The sequence below is a fragment of the Numenius arquata genome, chromosome 10 (assembly GCF_964106895.1).
Source record: "Numenius arquata chromosome 10, bNumArq3.hap1.1, whole genome shotgun sequence".
NCBI lineage: Eukaryota > Metazoa > Chordata > Aves > Charadriiformes > Scolopacidae > Numenius > Numenius arquata.
Genome location: NC_133585.1, coordinates 51,067,796 through 51,091,203, shown reverse-complemented (window position 1 = coordinate 51,091,203; position 23,408 = coordinate 51,067,796). Strand labels below are relative to the sequence as shown.

The 23,408-nt window shown below is 39.8% G+C and overlaps 1 protein-coding gene across 30 annotated transcripts in view; it reads right to left on the bottom strand.

The window, feature by feature from the left end:
• SORBS2 (sorbin and SH3 domain containing 2) overlaps window positions 1-23,408 on the bottom strand; it is a 181,787-nt gene that overhangs the window by 17,132 nt on the left and 141,247 nt on the right. For 15 of the 30 annotated variants that reach the window (XM_074155284.1, XM_074155287.1, XM_074155283.1 and 12 more), the window contains 6 exons: window positions 13,051-13,103; window positions 12,175-12,362; window positions 5,151-5,239; window positions 2,523-2,569; window positions 676-790; window positions 432-560 (listed from right to left, as the gene is read on the bottom strand). In XM_074155284.1, coding sequence (XP_074011385.1) covers window positions 432-560; window positions 676-790; window positions 2,523-2,569; window positions 5,151-5,239; window positions 12,175-12,362; window positions 13,051-13,103 — 621 coding nt within the window. Of the gene's footprint in view, window positions 1-431; window positions 561-675; window positions 791-2,522; window positions 2,570-5,150; window positions 5,243-8,341; window positions 9,905-12,174; window positions 12,363-13,050; window positions 13,104-15,699; window positions 15,757-17,789; window positions 17,874-23,408 lie in introns of all 30 variants that reach the window. The other 15 variants (XM_074155261.1, XM_074155260.1, XM_074155262.1 and 12 more) reach the window with 6 other exon arrangements.

Genomic DNA, 23,408 nt, shown 5'->3' with positions numbered 1-23,408 from the left:
ATTTGCAAGAGCTGGTACATTCACAAAAATCTCTCTGAGCTTTTTTTCTCCATATTTTCTATTTTCTGTATTCTTCTATTTCTTCTATATTAACACCCTTACCATGATAATTGCGACATCAAGAAATAATTGGTTAAAAAAGGAATGGACAGTTGAAGTGAGAAACTAGAAATTTAGGTGGGCAGTTAGCCATTTGCATATGCTAATCTACCACAGTCCAGTTTGCACGTAGGCTGTATTTAAACTCCTTGCAGGAAGCTGTGAAAGACTGGAAGCCAGTAAGCGATTACCTGAGTCGTTTCCTACCATTACACTGCTTTGTGCATAGGAAATATTGCCTGCAGAGTGTCCCAAAGCACAGTATTTACCTATATATTAATTCCGCGTAGCAGTGGACGCTATAATGGTATTTTGATAAAGAGAAACTGTACCTTTCTCAGTGACAACTCCACGTTTGTGTCTGCACTGAAATTATATTTGGCAACGGCTTCTCCAATCTCTCCGATCTGTGCAGGGGGAGGTGGCCTGGCAGGCTGTGCTTTTTCTGGGGGAGAAAGTTTCTAAGGAAAAAGAAAAAAAAAAACAAAACCAACCAACCCTCAGATATTCATCATTCCTGTGCATTTGTGGACCTATTACCCAAACTAATTCAAGGAATTAAAACAGAGAACAAACCTCGACATAAGAAATGGGGAATATTCCAACTCTTCCGTGGTGCTCACCCTCATACCAGTTTTGATCAATTTTCCTGAGGATATAGACGGTATCTCCTTTCTTAAAGGACAGCTCTCTGTAACAAATTCATTTAGATCAGATGTTTACAGCTTTACTCTGAACTCTTCTAACGGCACAGTTTCTGAGATCTTTACAGTTCGGAACTGAAACAGAACGTAGCAACCACAGATTTGAAGGAAAAGTGTCACAGCTGTGGTACATTTACCAGTTGATTATACCATAAAAAATGAAATTATTCACATTTATGAATCCTGGGTACTATCTGTAAGTTATATAGGCCTGTTTTACACTGTGATTGCAAGGAAGTATTGCTAGATATTACCAGAGCACTTGGCACAGAGTATGTACACAAGTATGATGTCTGCTGGATCACCTGTTTAGATGATGCTTTTAGGACAGGCCTCTGAGGGGTATTTGGTGTTCTTTACGAAATCAGTAGGGAAAACTATAGAATATACCCCACTCCCACGTCTAGGACCTATTGCTACCTTTTTGCAGCAGCACAGCTTGGTGTGTTTCTTCTCTATGCAATTTTTTTTCAAGACATCTGTTCAGAAGTATAAAGAAGACAGGATTATATTCTCACCATTTCTGATACTCAGGGCCTGTGATATGCTCAATGTTGGATACCAAAAAAGGGATTAATCCAAATCACAGAATCATAGAATAGTTTGGGTTGGAAGGGACCTTTAAAGGCTATTTACTCCAACCTCCCTGCCATAAGCAGGGACATCTTCAACTAGATCAGGTTGCTCAGAGCCCTGTCCAACCTGACCTTGAATGTTTCCAGGGATGGGGCAGCCACCACCTCTCTGGGCAACCTGGGCCAGGGTCTCACCGCCCTCAGCATAAAAAAAAATAATAAAATAAATCTTTCTTATAGCTAGTCTAAATCTTCATTCTCTCAGTTTAAAGCCATCACCCCTTGTCCTATTGCAACAGGCCCTGCTAAAAAGTTTGTCCCCATCTTTCCTGTAGGCCCTCTTTAAGTACTGACAGGCCGCAATAAGGTCTCCCTGGAGCCTTCTCTTCTCCAGGCCGAGAAGAAAATAACCCCAACTCTCTCAGCCTGTCCTCATAGGAGAGGTTGAACCTCATGAGGTTCACACAGGCCCACTTCTCGAGCCTGTCCAGGTCCCTCTGGATGGCAACCCCTCCCTGAGGCGTGTCAAATCATTAAGAACATTTTCAGATCCTAGCCTGGGAGGATCCATACATTTGGTTATTCAAGAGCTAATCTGCTGTTCTGATAAATCAAGTTGTGAGTTTTCTACCAGATGCAGCTGATGTAATTCTAGTGTCAATGTTTGGCCATATCTAAAGATGGTTTAAATGAAATACAGGTACTGTACTTTGACTCCTGATTTTGTTTTTTTTTTTATGGTCCACGTCACATTCTGCAGAGACCCTGTGTATGTTGAGATGTACAGGAAGATACGGAAGCGTTGTACAGAAGTTTGATAAGCACACGGTAAGCACTGTACCTTGTCTGACCTAAATACCATCCACAACAAGCAAAGAGCGTTCCGTGGGTGACCCTCAGGACCCGTGCTCTAGAAGGCTGAAGATGCACAGCCATTCATGTGTTCACCCAAATGCAAGGAAGAAAATAATAATTTAAGACATTTTTATTACAAAATAACTTCTCACAGTTTGCTAACGCAGAGACTACCGTGACAGGATCCTCTGCTTCAGAAACTGGCTCGGAGAGCAGTTAGCTGCCACAAGCGCTAGAAAGAGCTTTCTTGAATTATGAATTCTTAAATGAACAGAAGTCTGGTACTTACTTAGCAGTCTGAGCTTTAAAGTCATACACAGCTCTAGCTGGCAGTTTCTGAAAAACAGGCAAAGTGATTAATACACTCGGGTAGTATTACTGCACCGCAAACGTGTTTCAGCTTTTAAAAAGGTGACCAGGAGCCAAAAAGAAAAGGACCTGTGCCTTACAGTGGTTCGTGCAGTAATACGCAATTAAATACACAGCTTCCTTTTTTAAGGCAGTTAGGTGTTTGGGACTTAGTGTTTCAAATATAGAAATAGCAGCTAAACTTTATTAGAGACCGCTTTGCACTTGTGTGAACTACAAAAGTAAAGAAAAAAAAGTTAACTAAATGTCAATTTGGCTTGCAGGCAACTAGATCTCTAGGTGCAATGGAAATTCATGTGCTTAATATTCTCTAATACTTTAGATGCCTCTGTTAAACTTGTTATCTTTAGGCTAATTTCACCTGCAAATACTGCATCACATTTTATATATGTATATATAAAGGAAATATTACTCTGAGAGCTGGAAAAGGTTGGGAATATTTTAAATATCTGTAATCACATCCATACTTTTAAGAAAGTCTGTGCAACACAGGACTGGAAGTGATCTCCAGAGTCATTTGTGCAGCTCTCTTGCTATCACAGGCAATCACATCATTCCTTTCATGTATTTATCAAGTTCTATCACCGAGTATCTGTAAGCTCAGGATTGTTTCAAAAATAGAACTGTAGATCATCCCTACCTCTCCTCCGCTGTGCGGCTGACACCTATACGTTCACTGTTTTCAAAGCTGTGCTGAAAACACAAACTGTGATCTGACCCAAGAGCCTTACTCTGCCCCAGACAGGTAACCAGGGCTAAACTTTTCGGAGGAAGGTGCAAGAAGTGATTAGCAGCGTGATGTGAGGAGATCTGGTAAAGCGATTTAGTCTTTCTCCACAAGTACTTGCGCAGATGAGATTGCTACATCTCTCTCTAGGATGTACTGGTGATGAGAATGAGCCAATGAGGCTATTTCGGAGAGATCCTGTTTGTGATGATGGCAGGGTGCTCATCTTTGTATAAAAGGGATAAGAAGGGACACTTACAACTTTTGCAATTTAGGTTTCTTCCAGGCCAGATGTTCTCGACCGGGTTCTCTCCCTTCCCGTCACCGAAAGGCTAGCAAATTTAGCATATCTAGAACACTGTCTTTGCTAGAATAAAAAAGTCTCCAAAGCCATTACAGGGATTCTGTCAGCTTGCACTTTGCAATACTAATACAATTTCCCATTACGGGTCTTGAAGTACCATGGCCTAAATATAAAAGCATTTTTTTGTCTCCTCTGCTGCTGTTAAAAATAGCGTTTTAGACAGGAGGGGATATTCATATTATCAACTGCAGCTAAGCCCTTTTCACTCTTTCCTGACTTTGGTACAGCCGCTGCTGTAACCACTAAAGCAAATAATGGAAGAAGGGAGATAATATTAAAGGAACAGTGGAGCTAATTAAATACAAAATACTTTGAAATGTACAAAACATCCTGGAAATAGAGAAGCCTTTCTTCTTTCATCTTTTTAAATTACTGGCTTGTAGTCTTAAGAATTTTACTTATTTTCAGAATGAAAAATGACTTTCAACGTCACAGAATCCTTTAAAAGGAACACACGATATGGCTCCTGGAAGTTTTTTTAACCTTTAATTTGCAATCAGACTCTTCATCGAATTGCAGCAATATAACCACGCCAGTGGGGTGTGAGCAGATCTGAATTCAGATCCTGTAATCAGTTCTAACCTCTACCACCATTCAACAAGGTAGATGGCCCAAAAACTTAACTATTAGCAATTAAAATAGGGTACTCTCTTATGCTGCCATTATTTAGTGCAATATTTTAATAAAAATCAATGGAAAATGTTAACGTTCTATGGTCTGTAGTTGTTGGTTAATATAAATGTACTTACTTCATGATTGAAGAAATTCCCTGAAGCCTGTTTGGAGAGGATTTATAGTTCTAGATCTAGAAATATTCTTAAGATAGTGAATGATATAATCAGGGTTTTTTTGTATATTCTTTTCAGTGGTACTTTGTGTCACTTTAAAGGTTGTGTCTGCTTCCATTTCCTCTCCCAAAGCATGAATACAAGCAATCAGCATATACCTACAGTCACCAGCTGTTACAGAAATTAGAGATCAGGGTTCGGATAAGTGGTGTAACACAAAACCAGCAGCGGTTTTGCTTTTTCTAAACAAAAATAGTGGTGAAATACAGATGTTCTTTGTATCGGTTTTCAAACAACTGAGGCAGTTTCTTTGTGTAACGCTCAGGTTCTCAAAAGAACCTTTCCCTGGTTGCATCTTCTCCATCCCAAACACCTGCTCCGGCCGACTTTGACAGACCCCATCAATGACCAGTAAGCTTATGTCCACATCTATTTAAACACAAGTAGAAGATGTAGCTTATCTTACAAAGCTTGAAATTCTTTTAATTTCTTGCACCAATCTCCTTACTGAAAAAAAAGGATGCTGCCCCATCTGATGATATGATGATAAATAACCATTCCTTTGGTCTGTATCATTACGGTGTCTTAAAACTAATATAAAACTTGTCTCAGATTTGTTACCAATTTTCCATATGGATATCGCTGCGTAATTTATTGTTGTTTCACTACCTCTTTGTCTGTAGTTCCTCTTCTCTCCCTTGGAGTACATCGTCCCACATCAGTGAAAGCAGAAGAATAGCTTCCAGGAGATTCCTGGTCTACTGAAAACAGAAGTTATGTGAAACTATGGTAAATTAAACAAACGCATTCAAATCTGTGATGCTGCTGTTTGGTTTTGTTTACGGGGATGAAGAGGTATTGAAATTTATAATTTTACTTTTAATAGAAAGAAAAGCACATGATATGATGAGTGCACCTTTAAAGGAAAAGAAGATACTGACTCTCAAGCAAAGGCAAAGGCCGTCCTCTGATCCACAGCAGAAGAATAAATGATAAAGGATCGAGAGAGCAATTTGTGCCTCACTGAACGAAGGGGCACAACCCTACTGGACCAAATGGAAGAGACGACAGCGGGACTGGGACTTCTTCAGGTTGCAAGAAACTGTTTTGGGATGCCAACAATATAAACACATAATTACATGCACAAAACATGGTTGAAGCATGCTTCAGTGAGAAAATAACGAACAAAAATTGTTTCCTCCTAAGTGATCTAAGATGCATTTCTACTTTACCACGGGCACTTGTTAGGCAGCACAAGGGAATTTAAAAGGATGTTATTTCATAGAAACAACTCTGTTTTAAGAGATGGAGCACAAATCGTTACTCACCAATCTATGTGGCAGATTTTCTCTAAAGCACAGTTTAGCAATGCTTGTAACAGGATGGTGTGTTATAGGCTGGTGGATACATCTTTTCATGTTTTCATAAAAACAAAATCCAAATGTTACACTCTCTATAGCTCTGCAAGTTGCCAACGTGAAATGAAAATATAACGGAATCATTTCAGAGCAGAGGATGATCTGAACCGCCTCTTGACTTCTGAGATTTACTGTTTTAGTCTCCTACTGCCTCAGTGATACCTGCCAGTGGAGACATATGGCTGATGTGTGTCTTCCTTTGACTTCCTTCACACAATCTGTTCTTACCAAGCCCATACATTTCTAAAGAAGTACAACTGGAAGAAAAGATGTAGACGATCTCCAGTGGGCTGTTGGCTAAACTTGAAGCTTGATAAATACAGCGGATGCAAAAAATGATATAATTATATTATTTATGTCTTTGGTTGCAAGCATGTCATCACCAGCAAGTGTATCCTAGTCCCAGTTCTGGTCAGCTTTCCTGATAGGATGTGTGTCTGTGAACGAGGATCTATGCTCTCACTGCATAAACCTGAGGATGTAATGCCTCCAAACACATCTATTAATTTTTTCTTTAAACTCCAGCAGAAAGAGAAGGATAGGGGAAGGAAGGAGTGAAAATACAGCAGCTTTAGGAAGAACCACTTCCGTTATTTCTATGTAGCTCCTTACGCAGTCAATGTTGGTAGTTCTCAGGGGGTTTGGCTATGAGCTTGGGGTCTGCGTGGCTGTAAGGGACACACCCAGAGCAAACAAAACATCAAACTTCATTAGAAGCAGAGCTCAGCCATGACTGGTGCTGATGGAGTGGAATATTCTGCTGTACTAATTCTCCATGCTACTTTAGGGATATTAACGTTGACAGAGTGTACCACTTCCCTCACGCCAGGCTCCTTCGTAGCTGCAGAAGCTATTACGGACCCACGTTCACTCTGCACTGTGGATTTCCTTATTTTCAAGCACTGGAAAATTCTCATTTAGCAACTGTGATATGTGACCAGAGCGATTTCCAACAGCTTCAGTCTCATCGTGTAGTGCTGCCTGCCAGAATTAATCATGATCAGGCCTCAAGTGTGACTAATTCAATTCTGAACTCCATTTAATAGCTGTTTTTTTTACCAAATTCTCTGTTCTCAAAGCCTATTTTAACTAGTTGAGACGGTAACAGCTTCAATTCTGATGTAGTGCTGAGGGACACGGTTTAGTGGTAACTTGGCAGTGTTAGGTTACCGGTTGGACTTGATGATCTTAAAAGTCTTTTCCAACCAAAACGATTCTATGATTCTTGAAATACGTATTTACTAGTGTGGTACTTGCAAAAGTTACAGGAAAAAATGTGAGGTTAAAGATAAGTAAAACGAGTCTGATCAAATATTGCATAACTGATACACTACGGACATTTTTCTCTTACATCCCTTTGTGATTTCAGTACCAGCTTTGCAACGTCATTCAGTTCTCAAAGATGCTCTGCCAGAGGACCGAATGTCTAGAAGCAGAACTCTTTAACACAGAAGTGTTACCAGTTAAAAAGTGAAATAAATGACAGGCTTGCCAAAGACATTAATCTAAATCATCTGGGATGCACCTTTGTACACTCCTGCTATGAATCTAGTTTGTTTCTTCTAATATTGCAAGGTTAAACTTTAAAAACATTTTAAGCTCAAGCAACTTTTTTGAGAAAAAGAGAAGCAGAGCAATGAACAACTCAAAGTAGTAACTTTAAAACCAGATCACTGTCAAGACAGACTTTCAAAAAAAGTTATAGTCACCCCGACAGTATCATTCAAGTTTTGATTATTGAGAATTTTCCTTTTAAAAGGATAGGATATTTTGCAAGACTTCATATATATATATATAAATTCTATGAGAAAAACTAGTTTTGCTGCCACAGAAATTGGAAATTGTATTGTTTGAACGGTGGAAATGGAAACTTCCTAAAATGACCTTAGGGTCTATTCACAAAGAGTAATACCAAGCAGTGGAATTAGTGTATTTTCATAGGAAAACAGAATCAATTTTCTATGATACTGGCAGAATTAACAGCATTTTTATCACTTACACGTAACAAAACTATACAGTACATCTGTATTTTTTTAGATGCAGATATTTTTTTCAAAATAATAAAGAAGGGCTATCTGCCTATGGTTTTCTGTTTGGCCAGCATCTTGATGCTTGCATTCACCTTCTGCAAGGTCTTTTCTTGGAGAAAAAACCCCCACATTGCTTAATTTAATAACACCGTTGCAATTTATAGCGCTAATAATCTATTAGTTGAAACACACCGTTACTCCAGTTGTCCAGATTACTGTGTTTTGTGAATAGACAGAAAATTTATCTATCCTCATCCCCTATGTAAAAATGACACCCTTCCTTAAGAATTTGGTGGGATGAAAGCTTCTTATAGACGACACAAATAAACATGGAATGAGAAAAGGGTGGGAAACACAGGGAGTAAAGGCTGGAGAAGTAAATCACAAGGACAGAGGAAGAAAGTTAATCCACCTTGGAAACACAGTGCACTATCATTGTTGTTAGTTGCGTCCATGTCTGGGAAAGAGGCACTAAGAGGTAATCTTCCACAATCGTTCTGGTACGGTGGGCAATGGATAGCACCATCTTGAGGCAGTGGATGAAAAGGCTGGTGCATGGGACTCTTTTTCAGAGCTCTGAGAGATGAATTCCGTTCTGGAATGTCTGGAAGCAGCTCGGTAATAAGTCTGTGTAATATACTGTTGTCGGGCAAGCTTCCCCGCCTTTTCTCAGCTTTAATTTGGTCACAGATGTCTTTAAGTGCAGAATCTAGTGCTTCAAATACAGACGACTTGCATTTTTTCTTTTCAGTTTGTTTTTTAGGAGCTGCACTTTTTTTCCTCCGGAAAGGCACTGGGCTGACTAGGAATGCTATCTTAGAGAGGCCAGACTCCGCTTCCTGTCTCCTTGGATCCTCAGTGGTTTCTTGTTTAGCCCTTTCATGTTTGAGCATGGTGGTGAAGCGGGTGTAGGATGCTGGGCATCGCCCTTTGCAGGAGCTGATGAGATGCCGGTGGTGGTGGTGGTGGTGGTGATGGTGATGGCCTGATCCATAAAAGCTTTCAGATGACGTGAAGGAAAAGTGGTCAAAGTCACTTTCACTACAAAAGGATGAACCCTCTATCTGGATAAAGTCACTGAGGTCAGAAACCACTCCATCTTGATCACTGTCTGAAAAATCGATATGCGATCGCTGTGGCTCATCACTGGTCACTTCAATATGAATTGGCACCAGGGTTTTAGACTTGTAGCTCCGTTGTACCTGAGAGGGATGTCTGCCTTGATTTTCTTCTTCCAGCAAGGATTCAATAGAAAATCGCCTCTTTGGACATAAGCCGTTTTTAGGAGGCTCTAGCGTAACGGTTGACAACATTTCATCACCTAGGTTCGGCATTGATTTTGACTTCTGAATTAATTTTTCAAATTCAGATATTCTGGTTGGTACCATGTCTCTGGGCACCTCTTCAGTAGAAGACTCTCTCCAGCCTTGAAGAATACCTTTGTGCTGTTCTCTTTCATACTGCAGGATTCTGGACTTCACAGAACAAATCACCTCAGAATTCATCAAGTCCTTGCGGTTGATGCGGTGCATCTTTTTGTACATTTTTAGGAAACCTGGGGCGTCATGTGCAGATCTGTGACGAACTCTTGACCTAGTGCTACCGCGGCCCTCAGGAACATACGGGGAGGCCCAGTTCATGGAGCAAACCTCTTTGGCGTCCTCCTCACATAACAGAGAGCCCATGCTTTCAGACTTGGCCTGCGCGTCGGGGAAGCCATCGCGATCGTCTGTTAACAGATCATCACAGCTACGAGATTTCCTCTTTGGAGAAGCATTTTCTTCTGTGCTGCTCCAGACTTCTGCATTTTGACGAGTCATTTGCCAGCCATTCTTGTAGTTGATGGCCCTTCTGGAATCGTTTGGAACAGCTAAATGTTGTCTGTAAGTGCTACAGTAATCTAATTCATTTGAGGTGTTGTGGTTGTGCACTGAATAACTTAAAAGGGATGGATACACCTTGCTAATATCCCCACCTTTATAATCCATAGAGCAGCATGGTAAAAAAGAGACATTGCCAGAAATTAAAAGATACAGAAAGTTGGAATTAACATCAGTAGTAACAGAAAGATTAGAAAAGAGAAAGCAATTAATGCATCCAGCAACACAGGTCAGTGCATAGGTTGCTGCAGCCTGGGGCAGCAGAGCTAATAATTAAGTTATTTTCCAGCTGTAAAAATGTACTCATGATAATTTGAACATCAAAAAGAATTCCTTATGAATTATGGAGACGTCACCCCCTCCGCAACCCACCCCGCCAAAGCGATGTAAGGAAACAAGTATTGATATTGATTTTGAAGCAGGTCAACAGACAATAAAAGCTGCAAAGGATTTAAAGACCAAGCCAAACGGCAAATCTAAACATCAGTCAAATATTGACTTTTCCACCTGTGCATTCTGAAAGAAACCGTTCAGAACTCTTGAGCCGAATAACGCTCAGAGAGTTCACAGCAACTGCATATTCTAAGACAATTAAAGAAAAATCTTTATATAAGGTCGAACGGGAAATTTCTCCCAGTCGTTGAGAGGTGGCAGAGGTACCCGCTCTTCCCCTGCGTGATAGCCCTGAAGGGAGTGGCGCTGTCTACGGCTTATGGAGGGCAGAACAAGGCGGCTGAGGAACTGCTACATGGGTTTAAAGGAAAGTCTATCAGTTTACTCAGCCTAACCAGCACGTAGAAGAAACAGGCTGACATCCATAGCTTGACTTCCTTAACAAAGCCTGAGATTTCAAGCGAGTTTTAAGACATTTATGCCCGTGCCAGGTCTAGAAGTCACTATGAGACACATTTGGAACTTTGGTCTCTCATACTTGCACTGAACTTTCAAAAATGGTCTCAAGTGGCAACATTCAGTTCAGGACACACGCTTCAAACAGCTCAATCTGCTTTCCAGAAGAACAACTTGATTCTGGATCAGAAACCGAAACATTCCAGTTCAAAATCCACGCTGAGCAAAGAGCTTATAATGTGCTGCTTCTTTAACACAGTGGTTAATTCCAAGAAAAATTAACATTCTAGTAGGTTTCATAATGCTGGGAGAGAACAGAGTGACCCAGCTAGGTCACCTTCCAAAAGTCAATTAGCTAATTAGTGGTAGATGTTCTTGAGGGAAGGATTTTCAAACACAGGAAGTGTTTAAGTCAGGGTGAGTGCGTGTTATCAGTGGGGTAGTCAAAGGGAAATGCAGGGAAATGAATTTACCAACTTTTTTTTTTACCAACTTTTCAGTGCCTGGCCTGGTACTCCGAATGTATGAGTTTACCCACTTTTTAAATTACCCCGGTAACGTTGGGTTTAAAATACATTTGCTTTTCCATCACTTCACTCTTTGTATCCCTCACTGCTTTTCTTTGTATGACGCATTCTGTTGCGGCCCGGATATTACATTCTTTTCAGTGGGAACTGACTTTTACAAAGGTTTATACAGTCCCTAATAGAGCTATAGGCTCACTAGGAAGTATAGCTACAAAATACAGCAATTAAATGAATAATAATAACCTAAAGAGAAGGAGGCATATTGTATACGATATTACTCTGTATATTAATTCCATCACTTGTTTTACTGGAAACCTTTTGTTTTGCTAAAAAAACCTACTGAAAACCCCAAACCAACAACTGATTCAATTATCTCTTTTCTGGAGAGACACGGAGAACAGTAACGGAACGGCAAGTTACTTGGAAAAAGCAGCTAATTAGATTGTATATGCTGTACTGAATTCTTCCAAGGATTTACAAAATCAAAAATCAGACTGTGGATGTTTGCTTGATTAAATTAGGTCCTGATAACTGACAATGTCTAAGATATCAGCTATAGATGTGAATGGTCTACTATTCTGGAAACACATCTCTGATCTTAAATGCTATTTGTCTTGATTTCCTTTCTGTATATCCTGTAAACAGTTTTAAAATCACAATAATCTAATAAGAGAGTAGCGGAGTTAAAACTTTATGGGTTTATATATTGTGGTACAAATCATATTCTTCATTTAGTCAATTTTCTGTTGTTAGAATAAGCAGTTGAAACTGGAAAATCCTTGTTACAAACCCAGCTTTTCGGCTTGAAATTACACGTGGAAGAATTACACATGTAAGAATAAAGGAGTTAGTTGTTCAACAACAAGCTCTTGCTTCACAGAGGAAACCTCCCAGTGAAGCGCACTGAGAAACAGCAGAGGGTTGTGTTTAGTACCAAGGCGTTGTACAAAACCAACAGTCTTCTGCTAGCAAATATGCTCTGATCTTACCTTTTGCTCTTGATGGAGAAGAAGGAGACGAGCTAGTTAAAGGCTTCCTAAGGGTGGAATATGGGCCTTGCGTGTCTGGACGGCCCGGGGTGGCTCTGTTGGCGTTCTGGTCACTGTGCGCCCGCTGATGACTTACAGCGGGCTCTGACTTCCTTCTTTTTCGGTAGTCGCTCGCCGTACTCGCGGAACTACGGAAATAAGCAGTATTAGCAGCAGAGACCAGAATTCAGGAATTTAAAAAGCAAGCTTATAATTCTATTAGCACTTTACAGATTAAACAATGCCAGAACGCATCAAAACATGTAAGGGGGAGAGGCACTGGTCTGAGACATCTTCCAGCATATTCCACAGAAAAAAGCTGAATTTCTTCTTCACCTGATTGCTTTAAAGTTCTATACAAAAGGGCTGTGCTATTTTCCCGATGCATTATTTGAAATAAAAGCATCAAAAAAATTTTTTAGACTAATTTTTGGTACCGGAAGTTGAGCACAAAGATAGGAAGAAGACAGAGAGCGAGGACGGATGAGGCAGCGAGCTCAGGGAAAGAGGACGGAGAGCGCTGCAGGCAGCGAGGCCGAACGACAGATCGCTGCCGTTGAGGCAGCAGCTCAGGGATGTTAGTGGGAAGACTCGGAACACAGCAGGGCTTATTTAGAATGCAAACAGGAAGCCCTTGTCAAACAAAAGTAAGGTTTACGCTTTGGTATCTATCAGAATACGAACACCCTCCCTCCCCGCATCTCTCTGGTTTCTCAGTAGCTGACAAGGTGCATGTTAAAATCCGACTCTTTGCAGCATCCGCTGGCTTCAGGTCACACAGAAAACCCTCAGGCTGTACAACCCGCGTCTGCTGAAATCATATATTGTATTTCTTACCTGGAGGGCCTGTCCAGGCCTCTGTCTGTCGAATAGTGATGATATAAGGAAGTCTGTGAAAACAAATACACAAATCTGTTACGTGTCCGTGTTTGAAAAAAGGGGTGCCAATTCCTGCTTATCGGGTTTGATTACGCTTTGTTACTCTGTGAGAAATCCTATGAGAACGGGCTATGATGATTAACATCCCGGGCACTCCAGCACAGTATTTAATGAGAAGAGTTACGCAGGTTTTAGAAAGCATCTCAAGGTTTCATTTCATATTCTACTTCAATAATGTTTTTCACTCTTAAAGCACTACTAAATAACGACCCAGAGTCATGCTTCTCTATCCCCTTTTCAAAAAGAGATGCAAAACAGCTGAAATGAACTTTTACCATAAAAACATAAAAATCTGACAATAATTCCTTCATGCGCAAGTGAGGCCTGCAGAGCTTCTCCTCCCTCCCAATTACTCACCAAAATCCCCCAAATCAGTTACAGCCAGAAACTTTTCTAAATCCCATGATGTTTGTGGCCGGTTGTTGACCACCACCTGTTCCTGGTATGAGCAGTTCTTATCACAGAACGTTAGTTGTTGCTTATGGAGTTACGGAATTAGCTACTTCACAAACCCTTGGAAGATGGAATGGAGTACTGCTCCGTAATTTTATTATTACTATGAAGTCGACCTTAAACGACCGCTAATTATAAATCAATCATTTCATACATTTCAAGCCTGTAGTGAGAATTAGGTAATGCTACAATTCCGGTAACTGGCTATGAATCTAGGACAAACTGCGTGGTCCCTGGGGTATTTCTTCACGGGTACAAAGCAGTGTGTTTTCAAAGGTTAAACTCGTTCCATGTTCCTGGCACGCCATTTCAGAGCTAACCCGATGGACTGGAAATAGAACTATCATACAGCTTCATGAACTGGAGAACTACTTTTCTCTCTATAGAAGCCTGCTATACTTTGTATGGAAAAGTCTTTAAAGCCTTCTCGGTACAGAAGGACTGCAGACAACCCTGTTTGCCAACATTACAACCCAATGTTGTTTTCAAAATTTGTTGCCTTCAAAATGTCTGTTGAAGTCAAGAGGAACAAGAGCCGGGCAAAAACACCCCTAATAGGATAGAGCTCCCATTCACAACGCTTAGTCCAATAGACTCTGCCACAGCGTTCTACAAGTTAAGCCAATTATGACTTGAAAGAACCTAGTTCTCCCATTTCTAATGGTCAGGTTTACGTCACTGGGGTTTGCAGTGAGCACATCCTTTATAGATTCTTATCCCAGATTTGTAATCTCACTGGAGGAGGGATTCTCCCTCTTATTATTCTGATCCAAATTGGAGCTTATGAATATAAAAGCATTTAACGGCGATAACGGCAGTAGTAGTAAGTAGCAACACAGAATACTTGAAGTTATAGAGGACTTTTTCTCTCTGGAAAGTAACTTTAAAGTCTTTGAATTATTAACGTCTTTTAACTGTTTAACATCTCAGCTGCTCTTCTCACCAAAAGCCTGAAATATTTCTTTACCTGATTTTTAACGTGAGAGATATTAAACTACAGTTAAAAATTACAGAGAAAATGAGAATGATCTTTGCTCAAGTTTTAGATAACATTTGACCCGTATTGTGTCATGTTTGTGTGGTTCTCCTCGCCTCACAGTAGAATTCATTTCGGTATAATCCATAAATCAAAACTTCAGTTAGTGTCCTGATGGGATCCCTTGCTATGCGATGCAAGTCTTAAATAACGAAGCCTGCTGACAAATGAGCTCTACCTGAAGGTCTAGGAGCTTGCTGTCTTGGAAAACTGGCCCCAAATTTCACAATCATGAGGCTTGTCCAGATTTATAGAGCTTAAAACCAAACCAGAATAACTTACAAACAATTAACAATTTAAGGCCACGATTTGTGTTTAATTGTTGGAGAGACGACGGAAAATGAAAGCGAATCATGAACACGAATGAGGTAAAGCCACCATATGAAGTAAAGGTGTCATCATGGGGTTCACTGACTTTTGCCCTGACATCTAAAAATGAGGAGGGAGGGGAGAAGGAATGAGAGCCTGAATCTCTCCCCCTCAGAGCAGGGCAGTGACAGCCCACTGCCTGATCCTGATGCATTTGGTTTGGAGTAATGGCAGTGATCGTCAATCCTGCCGTTATAAACTTACAACAGGATTATTAATTGTTGTATTGCCTGATTGGTCATAAATACTTAATTGGAGAAATGATAGCTTAGCCACAAAGGCTTTTACTCGACGTATCGAACTTGCAAGTCAGATAATCGAACTAAAAAAAAAAACTACTACTGTGCTGATGTATTGATTGTGCCTGAAAGCAGTGCACGTGCCCCACTCTGAAAAAGTGGGAATTTGTCAAAGCGTTAGAGACGTATGGGCTGCTGGGTCATTCTGAGTGTTCATCTCTGAGACGTTCTGGGGATAAGGACTCACAGTTCCTAGGATAATAAGATCAACATCCAAATGCACTAGTGATCTGGAAAGATACGAAGACAAAGATACAATGATTATGAATTAGAAACGCCTCACAGCTGTCAGGAGGAAACCACTAAATTTTAACAAACGTCAGACACAAACGGCGAGCACTCCAACCCTTCTTCCCAAGAGAATCCGCTGAACAAGAATCATTCATTTACCTCGTTGGAAACGCCAGAAGAACTGTCTCGAACATAGTCCAAAAGCTTTTTAGGTGGCTGCATCATAAAAGCAGAAGTGTAGAGATGGGATGGAGGAGGATCAATGGCAGCAAGGAATGAAACATGTGGAGAAGGTGACACAGTTAGAAACTTAAGTGTTGACAACGTCAGATACAAAGAGTGACACGTATATGGGTAGAATGGAAGGAAGAATGTGTTACAGTATTTTTTTTTTTTTTAAATTACAAGCATCTTAATAAAATGTTGGTAAATTTAGGTGGTAAAATTTACAGCTGGAATGGTTGAGTCAATACCAGCAGTTTTTAATACTGATGAGACAGAAGAGCATGAAGCATCACAGTTACGTTCCGCTGGGGAAATCTCAATATACGTTATCTTACATAATATGCATTATTAACGGAGACTCTATTCTCCGGTTATCACTATCTGTTAAATGTTGTTGACATATAGTTCAGCAGAAGAATGTATCTGGACTGTTTCTGCCCGCCTGGAGGGAGGAATGACAAAACAGCTAGATGAAAGGAGAGAAAAGGTAATCGGTGAAAATGGGATACGTCATAGACGACTGAACAAGAAATTAAACCCAGATATATTTAACTTTAAAAAAAAGATTTATTTTCAGGTCATATTCAGTGGGTACTTTTTGAAATGTTATGATTAAAAGATTAAAGTTTTGTAAGGATTAACGTGGTTTGCTTTCTCTTTTGCCCTCACTGAAGTAGCTGCGAGTTCTGGTTTTGGTTTATGGCCAGGTGGGAAAAGGGACTGAGGTCCCTGCTTCCCCGAGTGCCCTCCAGGGCCTTGGGGCAAGCGGGAATGTTTTAAATCCTGATACTCAAGCTCAAATGCCATGTCTGTTTGGGATTTCCCCTCAAGCTGCCCAGGATCCTGGAGAGCTAGGAGGACACTTAACCAGACTGAGGGAATGCTTGGGTTATATATATAAAATATCTATATCTCTATATATCTTTTTCTGAGGGGATTTGAACTCACATCTTCCACCTGCCTGGAGAGTACTCTAACCGCTGTGTTGTCCATTCTCCTGGGATGAAGACACCGATTATCCTTTTTCCTAAAGATGTTAGAGTGTGCAGGAAAGGATTTGAGCTCCCTGGAGGCAGGGGAGGGAGTGTGCAAAAGCAAGAGCAGGTGCATCTCCAGCCTAGTCGTTAAGGCAGGGAGGAAGCGGAACCCAGTTCTCAGTCTTGCTTCGAGGACAAGGATACTGTTTTATCCTTGTATAAACTACATAAACAGCCCTTGGTGCTTACGCCCAGTACGGCCCCTGGGATCTGCAGAAGAATCATGAGTGCGTAGGCAACCAAAGGGGGAAAACTGAGCTATCGCTGACGTTTAGGTGTTTCAAGCAAATGGAGCTTTTCAGGTTCATAATTTTAAACGCGAATGCCCGCAGTAGGACTAAGGTAGCATCTGTTTACCCGAGTCCTTTTTTGGACCTGGCTATTTGAGAAGATCGGAGCAGAACTGAGGTCTGTTTGTTCAAGCAGGTGTCCAGCTTGAAAACAGAGCAAACCTGTATCTCTGGGTTCAGGAGCAAAATACACATTCCGCACGCGTGCATGGAAGAGGAAAACAAATCTCAGTGTTTATTTTACCATAAGCAGCTTGTATATGGCTGCGCGCATTTAAATTTAGACGCACTCCTTCAAGTAAAATTCATGATTCGTAACTCAGCATCCCTAATGCAAACTGACACGTTTCTCTGTTTGGAAAGATCGTTGGAAAATAATCCAGCCAAATGTGACAGATTTAGTAAACATCCCCATTTAACGTGCAATTTGTCTTGTTCTTAAATATTTACACACCACAATTTTTCTAATACATAGTTGGTATTAAAGCTATTGGAGCCGCTACTCTGGCAAACTAAGGCTCCACTTGAAAAATAATAGTTCTGTGCATGAGATGACTTTACTGACCTTTCTCAGAAAAAAAAAAACCACCATATTAACTTTACTGGCATATGTTTGCTGAATTTGGTAATTTGTAAATTCCTCATTATAAAAATATTTTTCCTAATGGTTAAATATTAATATTCTGTCCTCACTTACCGGACATCCAAACTCCAGTTCTGAAAAGAATTTATACCAGGGTTCGTTTTCTAAATCTATGTCATCTGGGTTTATGCGATCAGTCTGGAGCAGTTGTGAAGGAAAAGGGAAGGAAAAGGCACACACTGAGCAAGGTGCGAGAAATGCCGTGTCACTTTATCAACACACACACACAAGCACAAAACAAATATGGGGAAAGGAATGGAATAAAATCAAAGAATGAAGACAGTATTTAAGATAGAGAATATTCTTGTTCAAGAGCTGTCATTGACCGGGAGCGTTAATACTGTTCTTTTTGTTGCTCTTCTTCCAATGACTGGAAGATGTTACACATTTTTAAATTACTCTTTTAAAGCTCAAAGGGCTCTTTGACCACTTCTGTAAACATCACTGCGTTGCTTAAGCACATTTAATGCTACTAAAGGTTCCTTGTTAAGAAGATGGTTTAAATGATTGCCATCTTCAGCACAGGCAAGAAATCGCCCATCTGATCAGCAATAAAGACATGATTTTATTAGTATTGCCTTTGGTCATTCCTTGTCTTCTCACAAAGCGTGGTAATTCTGGATCTTGCTGTCCTGAAGCAAGCGCTGAGCGGAGGGAAGGAATATGCATCATGCAGGCACGACTATATTAAAAAGCCACTTCAGTATATGACATGAAATGGATATATTTTAACTCCTATGGTCAAAAAATACGGAACAAAAAAAATTATGCATTCCATAATACTTGTTTTAGCCGTATTTTGTAAAGCTTTATCTCCCGCAGCCGTGTTGACATAACGAAGCGGTTTTTGACAGTGAAACACATTGTTTTCATCTGAAAATTCTCACAGCAAAGAGATAAAGTAGCAATTGAAGATAGCATTAAGAAAATTTTTCAATGAACAGAAGAATAATTGACAGGTTCATTCAAGTAGCATGAAAACATGAGAGTGCAAACCAGTAGAGCTCCCAATGGGATATCTAATCAACTGGAAACTTGGCTGCATTAATTGTTTTCTAAATGGCCCCAGCTCCTTTGTAGGATCTGACGTAAGCTGTCACGCAGCACAGAATTACAGTGAGCGGTTGGCTTAAAGATCTCTGAAACAGAGAAAGCCTCTTGTTAGAGATATTTCTGAATTTAAAATTTGGTCCTCCGCAACTGTAATTATCAGAACTTAGACACTAATTACGGTGTGACCTAGAAAGCAATCCTCAAGGAAGAAGACAGGGTCCTGTGTAAAGGATGATACTGGTGATTAAGTATGTAACGCTTTTTCCTCCTGGGTCGAGCTGTCACTATTACACCGGAGCAATCACGTACAGCTATTGCTGTTTTCTGCAAGAGATAACACCCTACTCTTGACCATTTCAGGTAATTAAACCTCTTGCAGCACTTTTCTTGCTGCCTTTGATGTTACTGGAACAGACTGCCGGCTTTGCTCCATCGAAAGGTCAACAACCCTTTTGAACTACCTTGGTCCTCACATATCTACGAGCTGTTCATGCAATATCTGGACACCAGCTGTTGTTTTATGGATTTATCTTCAGAACGTCCCTTTCAAGTAAGGGAAGTATTATTCCTGTGGACAGAGTGGGAAGGGAACGCCAATGACGAACAACTTGCCGGTGCTCCATAGCAGGGTCAGGAGTGAAGCTGCTCTGGAGCTTTGCCCTTACATTTCCACCATCCACAGACGTAACTCAGTACCACTAATGACAACTGCTTCAACTCAACCGGACATATCCGTGTCTTTAGTAGAAAACCACCACTGAAACGAGCTTCATGAGCTTACCAGTGAAGATCTGTGACCTTAATAGGGGCTATAATTGATTTAAGAAAAACCACGATTCTCATCTATAGATGAAGGCATGAGGGAAAAACCTGACAGATTCACGATGCAGAGGATAACTTCATTATATATCAACTTGATTCCTGTTACAGGGAATGCTGGGTGTATTCAGAGGTTTTTGCTTACCTTAAATTTTTTTTCCACAATTTAGATCTGGATAACCTGAGAAGACTGCACTAAACAATTGCTTTTTCATCATTTTTCCAAACAAAGTTACCGTATGTTGAAATATTTATAGCGTGTTTTCATCTGTATATTACACCAATGAATTAATTTTCACGGATGGAAACGTTAATATCAACCAATTGGGTGCATCTACATAAAATAAATAAATCAATCCCTTGAAACGCATATGGGGTGGAAATTGTGGAGCTGTTGGCGTTCCAAAGCCATTGATGGACCGGTGCCCCTTCTTGCAGGGAGACAGAACACACCATCAGACCGGCTGGGCTTCCACCCAGCTAGAAAAGCAGATCAAAATGAGAATGGGAGCTGGCTCCTCTTTAGTCTTCAAATGCTCCTGCAATTAGCTGAAAGCTTAAAAAACCCCGCATTTCTGCTAGTAAAGAAAAAGCTAGAAATAGTATATTTTATCTGGTTTCTAAGTTTTGGAGTTCTCCTCGTGTAGTAGCGTGCAACTAAAACAAGAGCATAAGAAAGCGTATGAAACTGCGTGCACTCAGGCCCTGCCTTTACTTACAGCTCGAACCGCAGAGGGCAGCAAACAAAAAGAAAGCGGGCGCTAAAGTCTGCAAACTGGCTGCTGCCTGGCAGTTCCGGGGAGGACATTCCCTGGGCTCCCGAGATCAATACACGGCAATCGATTTCGCTTGGCTTTCAGATCCAATTTTGCTGACGGACCTTTTTCTATTATCTCCCCTTCCAAGAGACTTCAAACGAACAAAATCACTTTGACTTAAAAAACCTGATTTTGGCTCGGCTTCACAAAGTATCTCCCAAACTGCCTGAACAGAGGATAAAAGCAATAAGAAGGTAAATTCCTTTTTTATGACTTGTCAGTCAAAGCAAATCACGTTCTTACATTCTTAATCTAGTCATTCAGCAACATTTTTGTTATTTGTTGAAAACAGATTGCTGAAGAGCAGTGAGTGCCTGTACTCCTTTTGCATCAGATGGTCGACACAGCGCTGCGTCGACATGCTCGAGTATAAAAGGACACTGATGCAGTTTTAAAAAAATACATCTATAGCGTTGCATGCAGCTTTGCCTGTGCCCGACGGGATGAAGGGAGACTCCTCTCTACACAGGGAGACATTCACAGCTAATAATCAAAACTGTGCATTTCAACCGGTGGGTTAAATGGTTTTTATATGATCTGCATGGTCAAATATTGCAAATTTTGCATTTGCAAGTCCAGACACCGTAGGGAAGCCTCTTTGGAACAGTGGACTGAGATGTTTGTTGTCTGTCTGGCTTTGGCATTTTATCAGCTCTAAAGAAAGTTGCTTTTTCTTTTCCTTTTTTCTTTTTCCCTACATTTAAATAGCTGTTGTAGCTCCAATTCCACCACTAGTCTCTCCATATCTTTATGAGAAGACTTATTTTTTAATGTCAGATCAAAACATAAAACATACCTATATGTGGAGTTCCTGATTTCATTTTAAAACACACTAAGATTTTTTTTTTCTTTTAGTTGGCAAAGTGTTCCTCAAGTAGCTCAATTAACACCCAGCTGAATATTCTGATAACCAGCTTGAGATGTCAAAGGTGATCAAACTTGCATCTTCTAAAGAAAACTTCAAATTTTCCACTACGGTAAAAAAAAAAAACCCAAAATGCCAACAAACAACAGATGTAGCTCATGCTGCAAGCCCAGTCTACTTCTGCTATTTGACAAAACAGTAATGTTTTTTTAATTTATTCTGGTCATATAAACTCAGAAGAAAATTTGTATATGGAACAAAAAAAAAATATAAAAAAATCTAGAAGTAAAATTTAAGTTGACAGTTTTATCTGACTAGCATGTGTGTACCTTCACGCTTAGTCTAAAACACCTAATGAAAATAAAAGCATCTATTACTTGTCCCAATTTTACTAAGTCTTTCTTTACAATAAAACCAGGGTTTTTCCTTCCTTGCATTACTGCAGAAACAGAGAAATGCACGTGTATGAAGGAAGTACTTCACGTATACAAGGTAGAAGCTAGTAAAGAATAAAAATTTAACTTCATATCCATATGAGTAGGATTAAATTATTGCACTGCAATTTACTTATTTACTGAAAGTACGCACCCATTTTAGGAAACAAATCCATGATTCAGATGAAATTAGAGAAAAAGAAGAGCATTTTACTGAATTGGAGGCATTGGAGATGGGAACATTCCTCAGAACAACTTATGTACCACCTTACCTGGTGGTAATGGGCTTATCCACATGGGAAAAGAGCAGCTGCCACATCATCGCTTGGGAGAGCATTCAACAGCTCAAAGTCACTTGTTGGAATCTCAAAGGACCAACCCCAAGCCCCTCCTTTTTGTTGATGTTTTATACCCTTACAAGTTCAAATTACAGAAGAAAAGACATTAATTTCCTGTTTCATGACGAGGGCTGCTACACGATACTGCAGCTTGAAATTACACTCATCTTTTTATATCCATAACGAAGATAATAATCTACCCCTAGCAAATCTATCCATATAATGTTTATTACTAGGTTATTTTTTTTAGGTTTATTATTTCTTACATTCTTTTGATATACTGAATAAGGATCTACTGAATAATATTTCCCATTAAATGTTAATTTTACACTGAATCTCATTTTATTATATTCTTCCCGTGTTTCTAATTTCCACATTAATGAGAACCGATTTCAACGTAGTATCTACCTCGATAATGGGAAGTCTGATCTTTCAAACCTCATCTGTCCTGTTTAGTATCATAAAAGGTAGTTGTAAATATTTTTTTTCTGTTTTCTTCAGATCATTTTGCCACCATAACTGCAATCCTGTAGACATGAAAATGATTTCTTTCAGCAAAAAAATTTTAAGATTTGGAGTGCTGGAAAAACTCCCTTTGACTTTTTTGGTTTTAGCAAAACTGAGAAAATAAGAATTTCTAGGTCAGATGTTATAAATGCCCGTGCTTAAAAAAATTAATAAACTATTTATTTTCAATTCCCATATTTTGATTAATATTTTCTTTTGGTATCATCAGAACAATTTTTTAGACATTAAAAATCAAATCTTCTGAGATTATCAGGATGAAAGACTTAACTCATGCAATACTGACACAAAGGAGAATTTGGATTTGTCATCTGACTTTGCAACTAATACAATATTTTCAGATGTCAGTTTTTCCTGGACACACAGAAAAATCTATTAACCTACTCCACTGGCCGTCATTTAACAAGTTGTGAGCCGTACTTCCCATATCCCATCCGATGGACACAAGGATAGCAAATGCTTTAGTGAAACCAAGTCTATTTCTTTTTGTAACACGGTCCAAATAAAGCTAAACACCATCTTTATCAACAGCAGAAATTCCACATGATAAAACTGTGATAGCTCACTCCAACTATTTTTATATCAGTTAGTAACATTACACATGTGTGAGCACAACTTCCATATCTTGTATGCTACATTAATTCCCGTTATCCAATCTTTTACAGCTCTGAATTATAAATAAACAAAACCCCTCTCCATTCTGTCCCTGAATATTATTTTCTCAGCTTTTAAAATTTATTCTACAAAGAGATATTTCCTTGTATTTACATCAGCTAAATATAAACTTCTAGCCCAGGCTTTAGATGATAAAAGCGTGACCT